We start from the raw sequence: 23583 nt of genomic DNA, 5'->3' as shown, positions 1-23583 counted from the left end.
GGCATTTAAACGATGCCCAATTGGCACTAAGGGGCCTAAAGTGTGCCAAGAAAACATCCCCCACACCATTACACCACCACCACCAGCCTGCACAGTGGTAACAAGGCATGATGGATCCATGTTCTCATTCTGTTTACGCCAAATTCTGACTCTACCATCTGAATGTCTCAACAGAAATCGAGACTCATCAGACCAGGCAACATTTTTCCAGCCTTCAACTGTCCAATTTTGGTGAGCTCTTGCAAATTGTAGCTTCTTTTTCCTATTTGAAGTGGAGATGAGTGGTACCCGGTGGGGTCTTCTGCTGTTGTAGCCCATCCGCCTCAAGGTTGTGCGTGTTGTGGCTTCACAAATGCTTTGCTGCATACCTCGGTTGTAACGAGTGGTTATTTCAGGCAAAGTTGCTCTTCTATCAGCTTGAATCAGTCGGCCCATTCTCCTCTGACCTCTAGCATCAACAAGGCATTTTCGCCCACAGGACTGCCGCATACTAGATGTTTTTCCCTTTTCACACCATTCTTTGTAAACCCTAGAAATGGTTGTGCGTGAAAATCCCAGTAACTGAGCAGATTGTGAAATACTCAGACCGGCCCGTCTGGCACCAACAACCATGCCACACTCAAAATTGCTTAAATCACCTTTCTTTCCCATTCTGACATTCAGTTTGGATTTCAGGAGATTGTCTTGACCAGGACCACACCCCTAAATGCATTGAAGCAACTGCCATGTGATTGGTTGATTAGATAATTGCATTAATGAGAAATTGAACAGGTGTTCCTAATAATCCTTTAGGTGAGTGTATGTCTAAAACTAATTTAAAACAACATACATTTTCTTTAGCAGCTATACTATAGAGGAATTTTTTTTTATCTGAGAATGTTGAATATAATATTAAAAGTACAAACATTTTAAAACATCTAAACATTATTTAAAAAGATGCATTCACCTGAGAAGCAGCAAATACAATATTTAGACTTGCTTTTAGAGAATAGATCTTGAAGTGTATTTACTCTTTACTGCACTCACAGAAGTATAACCAAGTGAAAAAATGGTTGGTGGCGGAACGTTGGACGGGTTAAGCCATTGTGCACTGTCTCCAAGATGTGAGAGGGGTCCGGTTTGGGGTGGCAAAGCTCCAAGAGCAGTTGTGGTGGAGATTATATCAGGAACTGACAAGAGATTTCCTGCCATTTCCGGTTGCGAATGGATTATCTAAAAAGAATGAAATTAAAACGTGCGTCCGCTGCTCTCCCTCGAGACTCTACATAATGTATGAGCAGGTGCAAGGTTACATAGAGAAATGCTCGGAGCTTGCAAAGATCAGACCAGAGAGAGGAAGTGCAATGATCTGAGAATTTACTTCCATCCATCACCGTTCCATTTGCTTCAGTTATAAGATCCAGGCGGCCACTGATGCTCGACCGTTTGATCTGTTTGACGCTTTTGGTCATTTATTATGTTATTTGTGCTTGTTTGATCATCTTATTAAAGTGATTGCTACTTTAGTTCAGAATAAGACTGCAATCTAAACCTTTGATAAGAATAGGATACTGTGGTGAGCAGGGCATTGCTGAGCAGCATCTGGGATGAGTGAGGCTGTGGAGATGAGTGGTGAACGGCTTCCATCTGTGAGCCACATCGGTCTCGCGTTCCAGGGAGGAGCGGCGGGAGTATTTAAGGAGAGGAGACAGCGGCAGATGGAGAGAGATACGCATGGAGCTGTGTGTGTGTCTGTGTTGGTGATGTAATGCTGAAAAGCATGATTTTGAATGTGTACACTGAAAAGTGTTGTGATTAAAAAATGTATGTTGGCGTGTTCACCCGGTCCCCACTTTTTTCATCCGTAGAAAGGCAGAGAGGTCTGCCACAGATACTAACATATTATTCCTAACATTGCTGCAATATGTACAGTATAGCATGCATACTGTGAGATTTTAACGCAAAATGACTCAGCTCAGCGATTAATAATAATAAGCTAGTATTCCATTCCTAATAGTCTTTTTGTTTTTATTTGAGGTAAATTTCTGCATTTGACGAAAAGGTTTGTAAAATATCTCACTCAAATGTCAAGCATGACATTTTGTGCATTGTTGCTTATTACATCAATCTATTAAGGGACATTACATTATGCAACAGGACAGAACATATGCATTCACAGTGGATGGAGAAAATGATAATAATAGTCACGTGCGCACCTCTAAACTACTATTTATTAGTATCACATGCATTGCAGGATCATGGCAAAGATGGAGACTGACAAACGCATATAAACACTCACAGATCCAAGCCACGAGCGGCAAACTCAGGCATTTCATCATCCAAACTCTGACTTCTCCATGCGATATCCCTCACGACGTACCCCTACGCTCTTACGACACGCAAGGTTTTAATGCCCAGAATCATATCAACCAATCAAATCAACCCAATTCCGTCTAAAAATGAAAGAAGCATTTCTTGTTTTTCTTTCCTGGAGGTTAGGGCTGACCGGTATAACCAAAATCATTGTATTGTATGAGTATTATATGACTTTAACATATCATTGTTTACTTATTTTTGCTGAAAACTCAACCCCAACATGTTTCATATATAATTTATATATATATATATATATATATTAGGGCTGTCAATCGATTAACATTTTTAATCAAATTAATTACATGATGTCCCGATTAATTAGCCGCGATTAATCGGATTTAATCTGAGAAAAGCCCCTCATATAAATATAATTCAACATATGATTAAATATTTATACATTGTAATCTTTAAATATTAAAACAATTAGATATATATATATATATATATATCATATTTAAAATGATGAGAGTATTTTCATTTTTGGGTGAACTATCCCTTTAAATACTTGACAAAAGTAAAAAAAAATAAATAAAAAAAAGACAGAACAAAAGATCTTCACACTTGAAAAGTTAAACATTATAAATATTACTAGATGAGCCAGGTTTGAAGATATAAATAATTAACAATAGCTGATATATGCACAATTTCACACCTGTGACAATTGATCACAAATATGTTTAATTCATTAATTCGGCAAGTTACGGTGTTGCTCTGCAACTGTAAAAACAAGCAGTTCCCAACAATCGCAAGTGGTCTTTCACGTCAAAACAAACTCTTTCCTGTTATATTCAATGTCTTAAACAGGAAGCAGCCTCGTGTAAGATTTTACCACCACAATATAGTAGAATATTTACCAGTTGACACATTTCTACTGTCACATCACACCATACTGCCCAGTCCTACTTGAGTTTTGCGTACCAGGTTGATTTGGTCGTCATTCTGCGCATTAAAAAGTGAGGGTGTGCAGGGTTCTTAATGCATGTGTAACCTTGATGTTCGCATCTACATATGAAGCAAGGTGATGCAGATTAGACAAGCAAGAGCATTCCTTGAGTAAAAAGCAAGGCCAGGTGCTGTCTTTAGACCAGAACTTACTTTCCACTAATGACCGGCTCAGATCTCCGAGAGACCAGGCCGGGCCTCTGCAGGTGGTTATTCCTATCGATAAGGACACAGTTTGTCAGACAGACGCACACTTGCATACACATACACAAATGGAAAGGATATCACACACAGATTGCAGCCATTTGTTCCTCTGCCTTTGTGGTCTGGGAACGGCAATGTTTCTTAAGAGGTCAGCAAACCGCTAAAGAGTCATTTGAGTCTTTGCGGCACCAACGATAGGCGCTGGATTACAATAACAGAGTGAACTGGGAGATGTCTAATACACAAGCTGCTTCTTTTGGTTTATTTAATGCCATATATATATATATATAAAGATAAGTATGTCATATACTGATCCTCATGTTGTTCAAAACCTGTATGACTTCTTCTTATCTCATATTGGTTACTGGGGCTCTCAAGCTCTAAAATGACAATAAAATTGTGCTATGTTACAAGTCTTGGGAAGTCATATGATAGTGTTGTGTGAGGAAAATATATATTCTCAAAGACACATTCAATTAAAGTATGGTGTGTCAAAACGAGTTGCGCCAGTTTTGGTGTTATGATGTCAAACGCCACTCATTGTGTCATTATTGATGTCAAACCAGCTGCAATGCAAAGTCTCGAATCACAAATAATGACAATTTCAAGACACAAGACAAAGCTATTGTATCCTAAGGCTTCAGAAGGCTTGGAATACAGTGCTCAATTTGTACAGACTACTTTTATGGTGCTTTTTTGTCATTTTCATAGCTTGACAACCTCAATTACCATAACGAAAAAGAAAAAAATAAGGTCAAAATATCTTTGTTTGTGTTTCTCTGAAGACAGACAGTCATACGAGGTCGGAACAACATGAGTGTGAGTAACATTGACAGAATTTGAACTATTCCTACAATGTAGAAAAATGTGGCATGGTCAAAGTGATAGTTACTCTTGTTAATAATAAAATAAACATTATTGAATAATGTTTTTTTTTTTGGCTCCACCTAAATTATGACCTTAAATGAAAGATAGCAAATTAGGAATCTGTCAATTAAAATAAATTAATTAATATTTGTAAAAAAATCAAATTTGTCGACTACATTTATAGACAAATATGTAAAGAAATTTTACAATACACAAAAAACATTTTGTAAATTTGGTGATAACTAAGGAAAGTTGACAAATTCTGAAAAAAAGTTTCAAAATTAGTAAACATTTTGAGGGGGTACATTTTTTGATAACTAAAGAGTCATCCGAATTTTTAACGGCATAAGTGTGAGTAGCGATGACATAATTTAACTGAAACAATTATTTACACATTTTAACAAAAACTTTCATAAAAAATAAATAAATATATATATATATATATATATATATATATATATATATATATATATTATTCTTTAGTATATCTTTAATATAGAAAAAATTGGCACGGTCTAAATAGATAAATAACAAAAACTGCACTAAGTTGATGAAAGCGAAGCAAGGATCTCATTGGTTTCATTGTGTGGCCATCTTTGTTTTTAAGAACAATTAATCAGACATATATGTGCTTTGTTAGGTGTTACTATTGTCATCTTATTTCTGAATAAACATTGCAGCTTTAAATCATTTACTCTGTGCATAAAACCAGTGAATGGATCCTTCTGACAGAAAAAGAGAGGGGGCAGTCTTTCCTGAGGCATAACTATGAAAATGGGTATGTGTATTTAAAGAATCTTGTTTTTCGCATTGTGTGTGTGTGTGTGTGTGTGAGAGAGAGAGAGAGAGAGGGAAGATGAAGAAGAAGAAACATTGATGTCAGCGTGAGACAGTGTCATGTGACATGTCTTGCGTAACGTTGAGACCTAGGGCAAACAACAGTGCACTAAAGACCACGCACACATGTACATGAACATATATACAAACACACACAAACACTCAAACAACAAGGGACCATCAATGTCATCAACAAGGAACAGCTGTAAGTCTATGTGGTGACTCAAAAATGACATGTGAATGTAACTGCACCTGATTCTAATTAAGTTCTGCTAATTGATCTTAATAAGTTACACTCCTTTTCAATTGTGTAGTTCTGTTTGTTGATTTTATGTTTATGTAATTAAGAAAAGAAAAACTATTGATCGGAAACATATTGACATTTATTTACTTTTTTTTTTAAGGTTAAGACCTTTCTCAGTTGCGACTTACTTTAATTTGGTTATTGGAAATGAAAACTGGTTGAATATTTGCCAGCTGAAACATACAAGCCTCTTTCAAGATCATCTCTAATTTCCATCTTGATACTTCAGAGTGTGTATGTGTGACAAAATATGGTTATTATTACAACTGCATGGATAAATAAAATTAATGAGGCACAATATTTCAATTTAAGTGTGGTTTAAAACAAAAGTAAGACAACTCGACTGAACCAAATGTTCAAGCAGAGGATTATGGGAAATTGGGACATGGCCCGATCTATCAGTTTGAGTACTTACATGTCACTGGTGATGGAGGAGTTTCGGGACATGGACTTAGGTGACAGGTCATAGTCACTGTCAGAGCGGTACAGGAAGGATTCCCTCCGCTGGCTGTGCACAAAGTTTGCCTGAAGAATCAGGCCTGATCCTGGACTCGTCATGGGATCCAGAGGACTACGTCCTGACGACGTGCCATTGTCCACGTCAAAGCTACATGAGGTGAGAGAAAGAGAGAGTCAGTGTGTTACATAAGTCTTTCTGTAGACAATACCAATACCCCTGATATTATAATGATATGCTACTGAACACAGACTAACATCTAAAAATTATAATTCTGTCATCATTTACTAACGTGATCTCATGAGAAGTCGTATGTATTCTTATGTAAAGTTTGGTTCTAGCAAACGTACGTTCTCTTACATTTGCAAAGACACCGAAACAATATTGACAGCATCTAAACATCATCATTTTACATGTTAACACCTATAGAAACATACAAATGTTTACTTGTACTGTTTGAACTGATTAATATTAGGCCTGTCGCGATTATTAAATAACCGTTTGATTATAGTGCACCTTAAATTCTAATCACATTTTAATGCCCAAATAAGGGAATTTTAAGTGAATATACAGTATAAATACCATGAACGGCGCATTTGTGTAATTCAGTTGAACTCTGCAGAGGCTCACGCCAAACTCCCTCAAAAATATCAACTTTGATAGTGAACGCAAAGCACTCTGGTGTCACTTTAATTTAACGATTGTGTGATGGAAAATGTTCCTGGTCATTTTGGTTTCCTTACATCATCGTTTTACAAAGTAAGTGGTAATGGAGAGCTTTTTTAAAAATGAAAAACAACATTCTAGTGTGGATGATTGTGGATGCATTTTACAAATAAACAAAACCGTACCCGTGTGGATGTTGCCTAAATGATGACAGAATTTTTGTTTTTGGCTGAACTATTCTTAACAAAAAAAAATGGTTGAAATATTAAATTAAAACAATGGTGTGTACAATTCAGCTTTCTCTAAATAAAGTAGACATTGCTTCAAGTTTTTCAAGCAATTATTAATGCAAACTGCCAATAATAAAGAAACAATTTAAAAGCTATTTTGCATATTAGATATTGGGAGTTGTATCAGATTCATATACACTGCAAGGCCTTAACGGAATATTAAGGTTCAATACAAGCTCAGTTGACAGCATTTGTGGCACAATGTTGATTAAAATAAAAATGCATTTTGTCTCGTCCCTCCTTTTCTTTAAAAAAAAAAAGCAAATATTTAGGTTAAAGTAATGCACATTATATGAGCTGTAAAGTTGTTTAAGGGTTTGTTGACTTAACGTCATCATGTCAACGAGGTTGTAAAAAGGTTAGTAAGTGATTTTATCAAACTAAAATCATGTTTACACACATTTAACATTTACGGTTTGGCCACACATGCAGTATATATTTAAGATAGTATGATTGTGTTTACATTAAAAGCTTGGCAATAATGGCCATTTTGAGCAGGACATTTATTTGATCATTCATTTGTGCACTTGTATTACCCCAACCAAATACGCATTTGAGCATTCAAAAGTCACCACCACTCAGAATACCAAATTGAATTGGTACCGGGTATTTGTTTCCTTCCAGTACTGCTGAAAGATAGGTATCATTACTTTTCATTTGAGCATCGACTGGGTACTAAAGTATCGTTATCTTTGACCTTCCTAAGAATAACTTTATAAAAAAAAAGAAGTAAAGAGTACAGCAGAGCAAAATTGTGAGTAAAGCTCCTGCATGGCCTGCAGAAGGCATTCACTGTCTCATAGATCTCTGCATAAACAAATGCGCACCAAAGGGATGGTATTTCTGCACACATGGGGATAACCTTATCTAAACCTTAAAGCTGCTTATCCTCATGATCCTCCGCTATCAAATCCACCTCACAGAAACACAGGGGTGTCCCTCATGGTGACGTATAGTGAACAGAAGGTGCACATATTCACAAGGTCCATTGTATTAAGAAGCTATGCAGAAGCTAATCACCATGGCGAGGTCCCTTTACGTCATTGGCTATGACGCTTTTGTGATTCATCCAAGTTTCCCTATGAGCATCCCCCACATAATACAGTATTTTTTCCCCACCCGTATTCTGGCAACTTCCATGATTGATATATATAGATGACAAACGATTGGACGAAAGTTGTCTATACGTCACCAGCTTGATGACACCTTATGATTGGATGGTTATCCATTCTATAACTTCTGACACTTTGTCTTTCTGACAGTAGAAAAACTATTTGTGTTTTTCGTTTTATTAAAAGTAAATGAATGAATAAATGTACTGGAAAGAAAATAGATGGTTATATGTTACTTTGTCCTGAACAATAATGTATGAATATGATATATATTTATTATATATAATGATATAACTTATTTAAATGCATGTGATAGCTTTGTCCTATCTAATATTAATCATTTAAAAATTGCACAGAACTTCAAATTTAGTGGCTGTTTGTTTTTCTGCAACTTATACAATATGATGTCCCTCTGTTTACTATGGTTACTAAGGCTATATGAATGACTTCTCAACTGCCCAATCGCAGACAGCTTGTAAGTAGTTTTTAGTAGCCAATCCGAATGCAGGAGGCGGGACCTGTCAGGATACAAAAGATAACGCCACATCTGTAACCAAAACAAATCTCTAATGCCTCACTGAATATGTCTCTGCTCATAGATAAGCGCAACTCAGAGTGAGCAAAGCAATAGCACATGGAACTGATATGCTGGTGTGTTTGTATGAGATGCTCTCAATTTACAAAGAGCAGGTGTGCTAGTAATTCAAAGCCAGACATATACTCGTGTACATACAGCAGAGGTCTCAAAAACATCTGAGACCTTTCCTGAGCAAAATGAGATGTGCAAAGTGTTCGGGATACAGTGTTCTGACAATGAGAAACAACTATCACTAATCGCAGAGAACACTCCTAAATTCTTCTGCTAAAAAGTAGAACAGCTGTAAACTTAGTCGCAATATAAATGCACCTAGGCTTGCTGATACAATCCAGATCATTTTGTTTGCATTACTTCTGTTTAACCCTTGTGTTGTGTTTGTTTTGTGCTAACACATTTTGTGTTTGCTGTCAAATATTACCAGCCCATTAAGATTGTTTATAAATCTCTCATATTGTATATATTGTCACAAGATATTACATTAGATCTTTTTTCTTTTTTAGTAATTATGACTCCTTTTTTGAACATATTTAAAAACGTATATATTTTTATTGATAGAAGGATTCATTGAACTAAGCTCATACCGGACAAGTGGGGGGCACTCCCTGCAGAAATAATAATAATAATAATAATTACATAATAAATTAGTAACCAATTGCTTGATCTGAACAAAATAGGTGTAGTTTGAAAGCTAATAATCTAGACTTCACAATGCATACAGCTGATCGTACCTATTCTTCAAGGAATATTCCGGGTTCAATACAAGTTAAGCTCAGTTGACAGCATTTGTTGCATATTGTTGATTAGCACAAAACTTAATTTTGTCTTTTGCCTTTTCTTTAAAAAAAGCAAAAATCGAGGTTACAGTGAGGCACTTACAATGGATGTGAAGGGGGACCAATTTCTTTGGAGGGTTTGAAAGCAGAAATGTGAAGCTTATAATTTTATAAAAGCACTCACATTAATTCTTCTTTTAAAACTCAAGTTAATTGTCATGTTTACAGTCGTTTTAAGGTTTGTTGACATTACATCGTCAATTGGCTATAACTTTACACAGAAAAGGCAAGTGATTTTTTCACACATAAATCATGTTAACATGCTTATTATTTATGTCTTGTGGCTATACTTTTGAAAAAGTGAGTATTTTAACAGTCAAAAAATGGCCCCCATTGACTTCCATTGTAAGTGCCTCACTGTGACCTCAAGTTTTGACAAATGCTGTCGACTGAACTTAACTTGTATTGAACCAGGAATATTCCTTTAAATAATGCTTTTTAATTTGCTGACAAAATGTTTCATTCTCATCATTTGCTAAATTGTTATCACAACAATTATATTCAGAGTTGGTAAAACAAAAAAGATGGGATAACCATGTGTTGTATATCGTTGGGAAGGTCTCAATTAGTAGAACGCAATGAGCAAATTTGTTTCACTCAAAGGCCAAACTGCAGTGAGTATTAGTGTATGAAATTCCCACAGACACACATAAATACATAAACAGAAGTGTCTTTTTGTCAAAGTTTTACATATAACATAGACAATGACATATTGTAAGTTACATCAGACTATCCCCATTCAAACAAGCCCAAACAGAACATGATATGATGAGTAGATCATGAAATATTCCTTAAAGAGTTTACATGGAAAAATTGAGCAATAATTATGTGCAATACACAGTTACGTCCATTTATACCATCCAACATATCCACTTCTGCCATTACATGCTGTACATAATATACTGTATTTTTGTTCTTTATATAACAGATTTGCAATAGATTTGCACTACGTGTGTATGGGGGTATGTATGAAGGTGAGTGTATGTACGTATATGTATAATTATTTATTTTATTATTATTTTAGTTTTTTTGTTTTTTGTTTTTAATTACCTATGTCTTGCTGCTGTTTTTGTATTGTTTGTGTTGTTGTACATTAGAAGCTCCTGTCACCAAGACAAATTCCTTGTATGTGTAAGCATACTTGGCAATAAAGCTGATTCTGATTCTGAAGAGGGTGCTCAAAAAACAATGTGTGTGTGTACATGAATGTGTGTGTGTGTGTGTGAGCCTGTATTTATCACTTTGTGGGTACCAAATGTCCCCATAAGGATAGTAAAACCCGAAATTTTTGACCTTGTGGGGACATTTTGTCGGTCCCCATGAGGAAAACAGCTTATAAATCATATTATGATTTTTGAAAATGTAAAAATGCAGAAAGTTTTCTGTGAGGGTTAGGTTTAGGGGTAGGGTTAGGTTTAGGGGATAGAATATAAAGTTTGTACAGTATAAAAACCATTATGTCTATGGAAAGTCCCCATAAAACATGGAAACACAACGTGTGTGTGTGTGTGTGTGTGTGCAAACACACATAAGTGCTCATCTAAAGGATTGTGATGCTCTGGAACACCTACTATTTCTGTATTTTTAGTCTAATCCATTCATTTCCGATGGCCCTTCCATTTTTGACCAGAAACACAACAAGTGTAACACAGTGAAATAAAACCAAGAAAATGTAAAGAAAATGATAAAACAAAATGTGTGTGTTTTCAGATACTATATGTTAACAAAGGCAAGGAATTGTATTCCTATTGGATTAAGTAAACAAATAAAATTGTAAAAATAAAATAAATAGTTCGGGTCAAAAATGACCAGAACACAACATAAGGGTTAACGAAAAATAAACTGCAGATCATCTCTTTATCTTTTCTGCTTCTTCAACAAAAACTTATGGTTTCAAATACTAAGACTGTTTACATAAGTTAGTTCCACTCTGATTATTGGATGAACAGCGTTCGAAGAGTGCTGATATTTAGTACAAAACCATTTCATGTATTACTCAACGCCTGTCTGACGCTTGTGTCGAAATGACTGTAATTACGAGATGACAGTTCATAGATTCTACTCTGAGCTGTTCACATCCTCGTACTGAGAAATTATCTGTTTCTATGGCAACGCTCATAATGCCAAAACGGATCCTTGTGTGGCTTTTTTGTTGATATCAAAATATATCATCTCTACATGAATTCACCTCTATACACTATACACTAGCTTTAATAAAATGGCATATGAAACAGAAATATATTCACTACTTTTTAACCCGGCAGCTGTCATATTAGTTCTGTACATGATGTCATGAATGTCAAGTCAGAGCTTTAATAATACATTTCCTTTTATCCATACTGGAACAGTGATTTCCTCCACCAAAAATGGAGACCCTCTCGAAAACCTTTGGAAAATTATGTTATCAGAAAACATAAAAAAAAAGAGGTTTCTTAGTTCAAATAGATTAATGGACATGGCCTGAAATGTCATTTACTCGCACTCGCAATCTTATTTTTAAATTGAATATCAGTTTAAAAATTCCTTAAAACAGCACTCTTGCTCATTTGATTTTGTTCAATATCATATTGTGGAAACATACTGTATATCACATAGTATGATGTAAAGTAACTTGCTAAAAAGCACACACTTAATTTGAAGTCAGGTTTGTTTTCTATTTCAGATGCAGTAGATCGGTTATTTGATCAATGATGAAAGTCCTCCAAGAAGCGATTTCCTCGTCCTTGTAGCTATAGAGAAAATGTGACTTGTTTTGAGATCAGCAAGCTAGAAACTTCTTTTCCTTCCTGTTTTACACTTTGGCCACATTTTCATTGCTGTAGTTGAGAGCAACAACTCAGTGAAGGCAATTGACCTTGAAGAGAACAGTGACAGAGAGATGCAGAAAACGATGAACTCTTGTTCTGCTGCCAGATCTTTTAGTGAAATGTGCTAAGCGGGATCTCTAACCGAGACGCTGCTTTGTAAAGTCTTGTGTTTTGATACAATTTTACAAGTCTGGTATTATTATGATAAGATCGCAAATATTTGCTAACACTAAGTATACCCCTTGTCTAGTGACGCACAGCAAATGAGACATTGGGGATTGGGGAGACTGGAAAACCTTTGATTCCCAAAGCAGGACATGTTCTGTACTTTTGCCGAATTTGGCCTGGTATGCTTGTTACTAGTACATGAACAGTATAAACAACAGATTGCAATTAAACAAAAATTTCTCCATCAGTTTAATTTGAAAATGTAGACATACTATGGCCCTAAGTGCATCAACACTATTTAAAATTGAGGCGCTGTCTTGTGCAAAATGTTATTGCCTTAATGCACTTCAAGTGTGAGGCCCCACGGGCGTGCAAGGATACCTGAGCCTTAGCCAACACTGTCAGGGTAGTGTATTGTGATACATCCTCCAGAGGAGAGCTTGAGGAACAGAACGGATATACCATATTACTTCACTGCACACTCTTATAACCATCCCGCAAATGCTGTGAGAATACAGTGAAATCAGACTGAGGGCTGTCTAGCTCAAACGGTCACTACATAAATGTGCACTAGAGATTCACATCATGCTCAATGTTGTCAGACTTTTGTTTGGATTGGTCAAATTGGTTTGTTTTTGTGAGAGTCATGAAGGACTCAAATGAACCTTTATAACAAGAATGTAGTAAGACATATAAGCCACAAACATGCATGGACTGGTGAGTTTAAGACATTTTTGAATACATGAAATAGCATTTGCAACGGACTACAATTGTATAAAATGAAATTTCTGCAAATGAAACAGCATATTAAATATCATATTGTGGAAACATACTGTATATCGCATAGTATGATGTAAAGTAACTGGCTAAAGACTACAAACTTAATTTGAAGTCAGGTTTGTTTTCTATTTCAGATACAGTAGATCGGTTATTTGATCAATGATGAAAGTCCTCCAAGCAGCGATTTCCTCGTCCTTGGCAGGACTTAGATTTTATCTATTAGGATTGTATTGACTTACGACTGATAGAATCAAGCTAAACATGTTCCGCTATGATAATACTGGTCATTTTCTTGTTAATTTGAGAATTTAATTGAATTTACATTAAGTTAAAAGTTAAGATTTAAGTTACAGGGTTTTTCCTACATAGAGAATAACTAGGGGCCACCTTCGTCAAATTTCGTGCCGCCTCCGGCTGTCTACAAAACTCTGGTGGGTGTCTTCATGGAAAAAACTAACAAGCGTTGGACTCGGTGGATTGTCATTTGTAACTGCAAATCTTGGCAATAATAATTAAAAAAATTCAGTTTTATGTACAGATAAGTTAAAAGTTAAGTTATGTTGAGTTGCGTTAAATTATGCGAAGTCATGTTAAAAAATAACTTGTTAGGTTAAGTTAAAAGTTGCGTTATTTTGAGTTAAGTACATTACGTTAAGTCACGTTAAAAGTTGCATTATGTTAAATTACCCTAAGTTCCGTTATTTAAATATATGTTACCTTACATTTAGCCTTGTTAAGTTAGCAGAAAAATTATGTCAGAGACAGAGAAAGTTGTTACATTTTGATGATTGATTTTCCAAACAAACATTTCCAAAAGGAGATGTTAGGCAGTATGTAAGTTTCCGTCACCATTTATTTATGTTTTTTTTTCATTCAGTGAAAGTGAATGGAGACTGAACATACTCCCTAACATTTCCTTTTGTGTTCCAGAGAAGACATGTGCAACATGAGGTTGAGTAAATGATGATGCAATTTTCATTTTTGAATGAACTATCCCTTAAAGAAAGCAATTTGGGTATATTTTGATTACATGTATCCCAGGTCAACGTGTACATTTAGTGAACTAAGGGACTAGTGGGACAATGTTGTATGAACTTAAGTCCAAATCATCCTGAACAATCCATCTGAAGTTCTACAATCATAAAAAGCTTCATTAAATGTGGAAAGGAGACATAAATACCAGCCAGAAGCTCTTACGATCTCTCTCACCCATACACCATCACACACACCAACATTAGCTTTCATGATTAGCTTTTATGTCTATTTCATATTCAATTTGTCATTCCAAACTAGTTTAGTTTTCTGTTAGTTTTAGTTTAGATTTAGTTTCCTCAGTTTCAGTTTAGTTCGTTTTTATTTTAGTTTTAGTATGTTTTACGGCTGCCAAAGCTGAACGTTTACTGCTATCATTTAAAAAGTCTAACAGCATTACATTTCTCAGGGCAGTGTTACATTGTGTTACCTCTATCTAGTTGTATTACCATGTTTAATGTGGATTGTAAATGTAGCAAATGTTATAATACAGGGTGAATATTGAAGTGACAAAGTACATTTAAGCTTGACCCCCATTGTATCCATATGGATTTCCTTAATCATTATAAATCATTACTAATCTAATCTTTGGGAAGTAAACAATTAAAGGGGTAGTTCATCCAAAAAAATTCAAATTACTTCATCATTTACTCACCCTCATGCCTTCCCAGATGTGTATGACTTTCATTCTTCAGCAGAACACAAATGAAGATTTTTAGAAGAACATTTCAGCTCGGTAGGTCCTAACAATGCAAGTGAGTGGGTGCCAAATTGTTGATGCTCCAAAAAGCACATTAAGGCAGCATAAAATGCATAAGACTCCAGTGGTTTAATCCATGTATTTAGAAGCGATATGGTATGTGTGGGTGAGAAAAAGATTAATATTTAAGTCATTTTTTACTGTAAATCTTGACATCACCAGTCTCCATGTTGATTATGATTTCAAGCTCGATTACACTTTCTAGCACCATCTAGCACTCTGCAAGCTCTACTAGGAAGTGTAATAGATCTTGAAATCATGATCAGTCCTGTAGACTTCAATTCCAAAATGTACAGTGAAAAAGGTGTTACACTTTGGTCTGTTCACACCCAAAAGCAAATAGATTACTTAAGAATACATGGATTAAACTACTTATGGACTACTTTATGCTGCATTAATGTGCTTTTTGGAGCTTTAAAGCTTTGGACTCTGTTGACTTGTGTTGTATGGACCTACAAAGCTAAGATATTCTTCTAATATCTTTGTGTTCAGCAGAAGAAAGGAAGTCATATACATTTGGAATGGCATGAGGGTAAACTATCTCTTTAACTATTTGAGGATTTAAATTGATAATTTTACTTTGGGATGAGTGGCAGAGCTCATGACCACGGGTGCGAAAAGCAATAGTCAAGAATATGACAAAAAATAATTTTGTTGTATTGCTTGTAAATATTACATTATTATTTATGATGTAAACGTGTATTAGAAAAACTATAAAATGTATTCCAAATACTTTGAATAATGTTTCCTCTTTTCCAATTTACTGGTTAAAAAATCTGGGATTTGGTTAAAAGAGGGTCTTCAAAGGTTCCTCTTCCCAATATTAAGCATGTCTTCATTTTTCATTTGACTAAAGTAGAAGACATCCTAAGCTTTCCCGCAAAGGTATAATGTGAGCGTGTGTGTGTTTGGATCATACTTAAAAGTGTCAAGAAATGGAAAATGTCAAAAAGTGTCCCACTTTGCCAATATTCACCATAGTATATTTTAAAAGCTAAAACGAAAATGAATTTGAGACCATTTTTATTTTTATTTTAGTTAGTTTTGGATAGGGCTGGACAATATGGCCAAAATGAATATCACAATATATTTCTTAATTTTGGTCGATACGATTTAATTCCGATATCGATATGAACAATATACAAGTCTCAGAAACCAAGGTTGCTGTTGGAAGTGGTATTAGGGAGGCCAGCAGGGGGTGCTCACCCTATGGTCTGTGTGGGTCCTAATGCCCCAGTATAGTGACAGGGACACTATACTGTAAAAAGGCACCGTCCTTCGGATGAGATGTTAAACTGAGGTCCTGACTCTCTGTGGTCATTAAAAATCCCAGGACACTTCTCGTAAAGAGTAGGGGTGTAACCCCGGTGTCCTGGCCAAATTCCCCCCCCCATTGGCCCCTATATATCATGGCCTCCTAATAATCTCCATCCCTGAATTGGCTACATCACTCTACCATCTCCTCTCTGCCAATAGCTAGCAGGTCATGTTTGTAAATGAGAAGTGGTTCTCAAACAGTTTACCTGGATAAATAAAGGTTAAATAAATAAAAATAAAAAAAAAATAAAAACTGCCAAGAACGCCCACAATGGATGTCTGTATCTACAAACTTCTGAAAAATTAATTTGCCAAGTCAATGAAACCTCCTCCTATAAAACTATATAATATTTAAGACATAAAAACTGTACAAATAAATTAATGCTCACCTTTTATTTGTACTTAGTCTTCATACAAACAAGAAATGTCAAATAAACATAAAACCCTCAGCTTTGTCAATATTAATATTTTTAATTTGAAACTACAACAACATAGGATGATTATCTTTATAGATTGAAACAAAGTTTCTTCAGCGAGGATAAAGAATATTAATGTGCTCAGATTTGCTGCAGAAAACAGAAAAAAAGAGTGAGCAACAACAAAAACTTGCTGGGGCACTAAAAACCACGCAGTGTATTGTAAAAAATATAATGATATATACTTAAAATAACTAAGTAGTAAAACAATACAAATGGGCCAACACATGCGTTTTAAGTTCAGAAACATTTTGAGTCCCCAATTCCATTCAGTAATCTAAATACGTTTTGATTGTAACTGTATTCTAATTACCAATGATTTAAATTGTAACTGTAGTGGAATACAGTTACTAATATTTAGTATTTTAAATACGTAATCCTGTTACATGTAATCCGTTACTCCCCAACCCTGGTCACGCCGAGGGCTTAACGTCACATGAGGCCCACATCAAACACTGCATGCACCATTACGTGAGAAGCATACGCACCTTTTCCATTTAAGGCAAGGAAAGTTTGGGGTGCACCGGCAGGAATCTGTCCACTGGGGCCCCATCAAGAAAGGCTGACGCACAACAGGGGCCCAGGGCTCCTAGAGGGGCCTCTCTAATTGGACTGTAGGTTGCCTGACCGTCGAGTGCAGACGACAATGAGTTTATTTATAAATGTGTCGAAGACGCGGAAGAGCAAGAGAGATACCCTTGGCCTATTTTGGCAGAGGTCGTACCCTGGATAGATCACAGGCACGAGTCAGCGGCCAGAGAAACAAACAAAGGCACACACAAGGGGGAGAGAAGTCAGGTTGGTGACGTATTATGAGGAGACACGATGCACTTGCATTCTCAGTGTGGGCACAATGCGGCCTGGTGCACTTTTCCAGGTCAGAGCAGAGCTCTCGTGCACTGACGGCATGAGCCTAAAGGAGAAAGAGACGAGCACTAGAGCGTGCTAAGGCATCTGTTCTTAAATATGGTCCTCACTCAGCAACAACACAGCTCATAATAGAAAAGTCACCCACACACTCTTTAATGTTACAAGACGTTCATATTTTCAGGTCAAAATTTTGGCCTTGTTTTCAATACAAATGTCCATGTGCATGATGGGGCGTCATTTTACCAGCTCTGAGGTGAATCACAACATGATTTGATTTGAAGTGAACAAGAATTAGAAAATTGCAGCAGAACTCTGATTAGTGGATCTTTCTCTCATGAGTAGTGTAGTTCTTCACCAGGAATTCCTCTATTAAATACATTTTATTTTTTATTTTATTAAGTTGAAATTACTAGGACTGATGCAGGGCTCCATACTGCGACTAAAATGGTTGCAAATGCTACCATAAATAATTGATTGTGACAATCATTTAAAATCTAGTTGCCATTGGCGATAGTCGGGTTGTGTGCGTTCATAAGCGGTTTCATAAGATGTCATCTTGTGAGTTACTGATTACATATTTAGAGCGTGCACCAGGTGTCTCTTGTCTCTTTTCACCCATTCTGTTGTGATGACGAGCTCGCTACTTCGCACACAACAACAAACCAAGCGCGAGAGGGTCATGAACAAATGACTCTTTTGAACCGGGTCTTTTTCATAAATCCCCCGAAAAGAACTGAGGGTTTGAACTCTGGAGCTCAGGCTAGCAATTTGAATCAGATTCACTTTCTCAGCCATCTGTGTATATATATATATATATATATATATATATATATATATAAAAACGTGTATATATATATATATATATATATATATATATATATATATATATATATATATAAAAGAAACGGTTTTCTCTAGAAACTCGTCAGTCAATCATTGATTTGAGGAATGAAGGCGATACAATGCTTGAAATTGCCAAAAAAAATATAAAGATTTCATACAGAGGTGTAACTAAAGTCTTCAAAGACAAAGCACAACTGTCTCTAAAAAGGACAGAAAGAGATGTGGAAGACCAGATGTGCAACTAAACAAGAGGAGAAGTACATCAGAGTCTCTAGTTTGAGAAATAGACGCCTCACATGTCCTCCGCTGACAGCTTCATTGAATTCTACCCACTCAACACCAGTTTCATGTACAACATTAAAGAGAAGACTCAGGAGGACTTATGGGAAGAATTGCAAAGAAAAAGCCACTTTTGAAACAGAAAAACAAAAAGAAAAGTTTCGAGTGGGCAAAGAAACACAGACATTGGACAACAGATAATTGGAAAAGAGTGTTACGGATCTTAACCCCTTTGAGATTTTGTGGGATCAGCTAGACTGTAAGATGTGTGAGAAGTGCCCGACAAGACAGTCACATCTATGGCAAGTGCTACAGGAAGTGTGGGGTGAAAGGTCAAGTGCTACAGGAAGTGTGGGGTGAAAGGTCAAGTGCTACAGGAAGTGTGGGGTGAAAGTTCATCTGAGTATCTGGACAAACTGACAGCTAGAATGCAAAGGATCTGCAAAGCTGTCATTGCTGCACATGGAGGAATCTTTGAAGTAGTACTGAACATTTTTTATTATTATTTTTTCCATATTGTAACAGTACTTTTCATGTTATTAATGTCCTGACTATACATTGTGATCAGTTGAATGACATTTTGGTGAATAAAAGTACCAATTTCTTTCCATAAGAGCAAAATCTGTATATATTCCAAACTTTCAACTGTCAGTATATAAATATATAAAATGCAAAATTATCTTCTCAACTATATATACTGTTTATTAAACCTCTGATTAATGGGTTATCAACTGTCTTCCTTTTCTTCAGCTTTCTTTCTTGTTTCTGAACAGCAATCTAAATTGAGCAATTATGTGATTTGGTGACTAAAAACGTCACTTTTTTAGTCTGGAGCCCTACTGATGGCTTCAACAGAATCATATACCATCGATTAAAACCTCAGAGCTCAAGAAAGGTCAGTCTCTAAAAGTGTATAAGTTTTAGTTAAAAACATTACCCCTATGGAATGAATGAAAAAATTAACACAATTTTTACTTCCAGAACCAGACACTTGCTCTCTATGGGAAACAGCTGTGACGGCTCTTGTGTTGTTAAAGGTCTCTTGTGGCACATTTGAAATCTGACTCAAGCTGCCTGCTGATGGGATTATGAAGGACCAAAAATTCACTTCTTTCTATGGGCAAAGATATTTTTGTACTGCACTAATGCTGCAGTTATGTTGTCCAACATCAAACAACTCTCTTACACACACACCCATCCACCCACCCTTCCACCCACACACACACACACACACACACTTGTTTTTATGTAATTGTGGGAGACTATCTATAGACTTCCATGCATTTTTTATTTCATTTTATACAGATCTAACAATAATTTATATCCCCTACCCCTAAACCTAACCCTCACAAAAACCTTTTTGCATTTATATATATATATATATATATATATATATATATATATATATATATATATATATATATATATATTTTTTTATATATATATATATATATATTTATATATATATAAATATATATATTTAGTATATTTACTAAACTATTTCCCTCGTGGGGACCACTGGCTGGGCCCCACAAGGTAGGTGATCTCAGGTTTTACTATCCTTGTGGGGACATTCGGTACCCACAATGTAGCACACACACACACACACAGACACACACACATACGTCAGATATTCAAGTCACAATAAAATCAAAGTTGACCCTACTTAGTTTCACATGGTTTTAAAAGTACTAAACTGTTATATGTCTTTTTTATTCTAGATAAGCACATTTTGAACACTTTTTAACAGATAAAATCTGCTAATACAGATGTATAATATTTGCCAATATATGGGATATTAAATATAGTAAAAATAATTATACTCCATGCACGTCAACCTATGAATTTACACAGTTTAGGCTTTATATTTAATACTGTATCAGTATTGGCCACCAATTTCAATAAGAAATTCGAAAACTGACAATGGACGTCAAACTACAAGTTTACAGTATCAATACTGGCCACAAATTTCTAAAACTGTGCAAAAGTCATTCGTACAAAGCAAAAACTGACAATTCACGAACAAACTACATATTTAACACATATTAAGCTATAAAATCTGTATCGTTACTGGTCAAAATGTTTTAGAACTGTACAGAGAGAAATTCTTAAAAATCTTTTTCTATAAAATCAGTTTCAGCCAACATTATTTTAAATAACTGTGCACAGAAAAATTCATAAAAAGCAAAAATCGACAATGGACATCAAACTACGAATTTACACAATTCTGGCATTAAATCAGTATCGGCATAGGCCACAAATGTTTATAACTGTGCAGAGGGAAATTTGCACAAAGCAAAAACTGACAATGAATGTCAAACTACGAATTTTAACACTTTGGCCATAAAATCTGTATCAATACTGGCCAAAAATGTCTATAACAGTGCAAAGAGAAATTCTTAAAAATATCAAATTGACAATGAACGTCACTCAGAATTCCCAAACTTTTTCTATAAAATAAGTATCAGTATTTGACAATTTCTTTTAAATTTGTAAAAAGTGATAATCAGTATCGTTATAGGCCACAAATTTCTATAAATGTGCACAGAGTAATTAGTAAAATAAACTTGAACAACGAAAATTTACAATGGACATCAAACTAAAAATGTTCACATTTTTGCCATTATGTTGCACACAGGGAATGAATCTATTAGTGTAGACTTGCAGGTCACACATCAGGAACCATGAATGCAAAAAACTTTACCAGAGTAAAGAATAAAAACTTTACCAGATTCCCTCTGTGTTCCTGAGAGAACTCGTGGAACGCGAGCGCGGTTTCATAACAATACTCATGGCCAAATGTGCTCTGTCTTCTCCCTTGAGTTTCTTCGTTTTCTCTAGATGTCCTCAGAGACTGTCCTCCTCCGTGATAGACACGCTTTCCTTGAGATAATCCATCTCTATGCTCAAACTATGTGGATGGAGTGACTGTCTCTCTATGTCTGTTTCTTTCACTAACAATGTCTCTCTCTCTCTCTCTCTCTCTCTGTGTGTGTCTGCAGGCTAAGTAAGCTTGCTGGAGCGAAGATCACGTTTCTAGTCTCTCCTCTCTTCTCATTTCTTTTCCCTGGGCTGCAATGGCCTAGCAGTGGGAGTGTGTGTGTGTGTGTATGTGTGCGTGTGTGTGAGTGTGTGCAGGGGGATAAACCCTCAGGGTCCTGCGTGTGTTTGTATTGTCTCTCAGTTAGGGAACCAGAGTGGAGGGGGGCAAGCAGCTGGTGTAAGCGTCAAAGTCCACTTACACACACACAAAAAGTAAAAAAAGAATATTTAAAAAAATTATTTATAAGATAACAACTCAACTTATCAACTCAATTATGTCTCCAAGACAGCAGTGAGATTAAATGGAGAGAGGATGGAAAGTCTCCTTCTTCTCCATAGAAATAAGACCCCAGTAATCTCACATATGTCTCATCTAGAGTTTCAGAAGAGATAACAACAACGTCTCAAACTGTGCTGAGATTTGCCAGGATACCAAAATCTGCAATCAAATGTCAGAGATCTCAAAATGAACTCAAACATTTCTCATCAAAAGACCAAATTGTCTGAGCTAAACTATCCACATTTGATAGCTCTACAGCTACTATTAGGGGTCATTCAGACAGAATGTGTTTTTGTGCTTAAAAAACATAGAGGTAGCACAACAAACACAACAGAAAACCTGTCTCGAGTTCTTTCTAACTTGAAACGTCATCTAAAAACAGTGATACTGCGTGAGACGCTGAAAAACAGCATTACAAGGCGATCAAAGACCTCTCTCTAGCGCATGTTTACCTAGAAAAGCAATGGTAAATCAGCACGGATGGAAATCATTTTCAGTTTCCTAACGTTTTCATTTTCATTGCTTTTTCGAAACGCTCCGTGTTTGGTGGAGGAAAATGCCATTCTAGTGTGGATGAGAGGCGTAAAAATATGTGTTTTTAAGTGAAAATGAACTAGTGTGTATGTGGCATTAGCCGTTCAACCAAAATAAATTATGTTCTAAAGTTTAATACTTAGGGTAAATGTTTTTTAAATTCCTATCCCGAAATTTATTTTTAAGCTATGAAAGAGCAAATGAATAATCCAATAGGCCTACATACTGTAAAGTGTGAGAGGAGATGTGACAGAACAACAGATAAAGAAGTAAAAAGTGTGAGCGAATGGAGGTGTCCATGAGTGAGTGATGAAGAATTGAGTGTGGAGGAAGGCCTTGACAGGACTCAGTAGATATAGAGGTGTTTGTGAAAGCTCTACCGCAAACACCACAGAGCTATTATGTCCGGACTACACTAGAGTTTTACTTTTCCTCATCCCAAAGTCTCCATTATATTCTTGTCTCTAGATATGGCTTGGGTCCCTCTTTCTATGTCTATGGCATTTGTTTTTACTCGTCTTTATATTTCGAGAGACTCGTAAGTTTAGAAAAGAAACAGCTCTCCTCAAACAAGCCACAAGATTTGAGGTATCATTCATGGCTGTAGCAGGGACAAGGCCAAATAAGGGCCAGAATGGCACTGGTCCACTCAGACTGACGGCTGGTCCACCCAGTCAAAACTGCCGAAATATACAAGTAGTTTGCAAAAAGAAACTGCATTTTTCCACACTCAAAACAACTCACATGCTACAAAATGATAATATTTCTGTTATAAATATAATGAAAACTTTCATACGGTTATGTTGAATTGAAATGGGTCACGGCGCGTTTCTCATCGAGTGGATCATGTTTTCTGGTCTGTGCAACGTCACTCAGCACCAAGATAATTTATCCACGTTTTGTCTCACTTAATTTCTTTTATTATTTAAA

The 23583-nt window shown here is 35.9% G+C and overlaps 1 protein-coding gene across 7 annotated transcripts in view; it reads right to left on the bottom strand.

Annotated features, from left to right (window-relative positions):
- Window positions 1–23583, bottom strand: part of LOC127635439 (cAMP-specific 3',5'-cyclic phosphodiesterase 4D-like) — a 146487-nt gene that overhangs the window by 47473 nt on the left and 75431 nt on the right. For 4 of the 7 annotated variants that reach the window (XR_007969476.1, XM_052115490.1, XM_052115493.1 and 1 more), the window contains exons 2-3: window positions 5925–6116; window positions 3451–3513 (exon numbers count right to left, since the gene is read on the bottom strand). Coding sequence is in view for 6 of the 7 variants with exons in the window: in XM_052115490.1 (XP_051971450.1) it covers window positions 3451–3513; window positions 5925–6116 (255 nt within the window). In the remaining variant the exon portion in view is untranslated. Of the gene's footprint in view, window positions 1–3450; window positions 3514–5924; window positions 6117–21525; window positions 21889–23583 lie in introns of those variants that run through there. The other 3 variants (XM_052115494.1, XM_052115495.1, XM_052115491.1) reach the window with 3 other exon arrangements.

This window comes from Xyrauchen texanus, chromosome 43 (assembly GCF_025860055.1).
Source record: "Xyrauchen texanus isolate HMW12.3.18 chromosome 43, RBS_HiC_50CHRs, whole genome shotgun sequence".
NCBI classification, from domain to species: Eukaryota; Metazoa; Chordata; class Actinopteri; order Cypriniformes; family Catostomidae; genus Xyrauchen; species Xyrauchen texanus.
The sequence above is the reverse complement of the archived record's forward strand: the minus strand, read 5'-3'. Positions and strand labels throughout refer to the sequence as shown.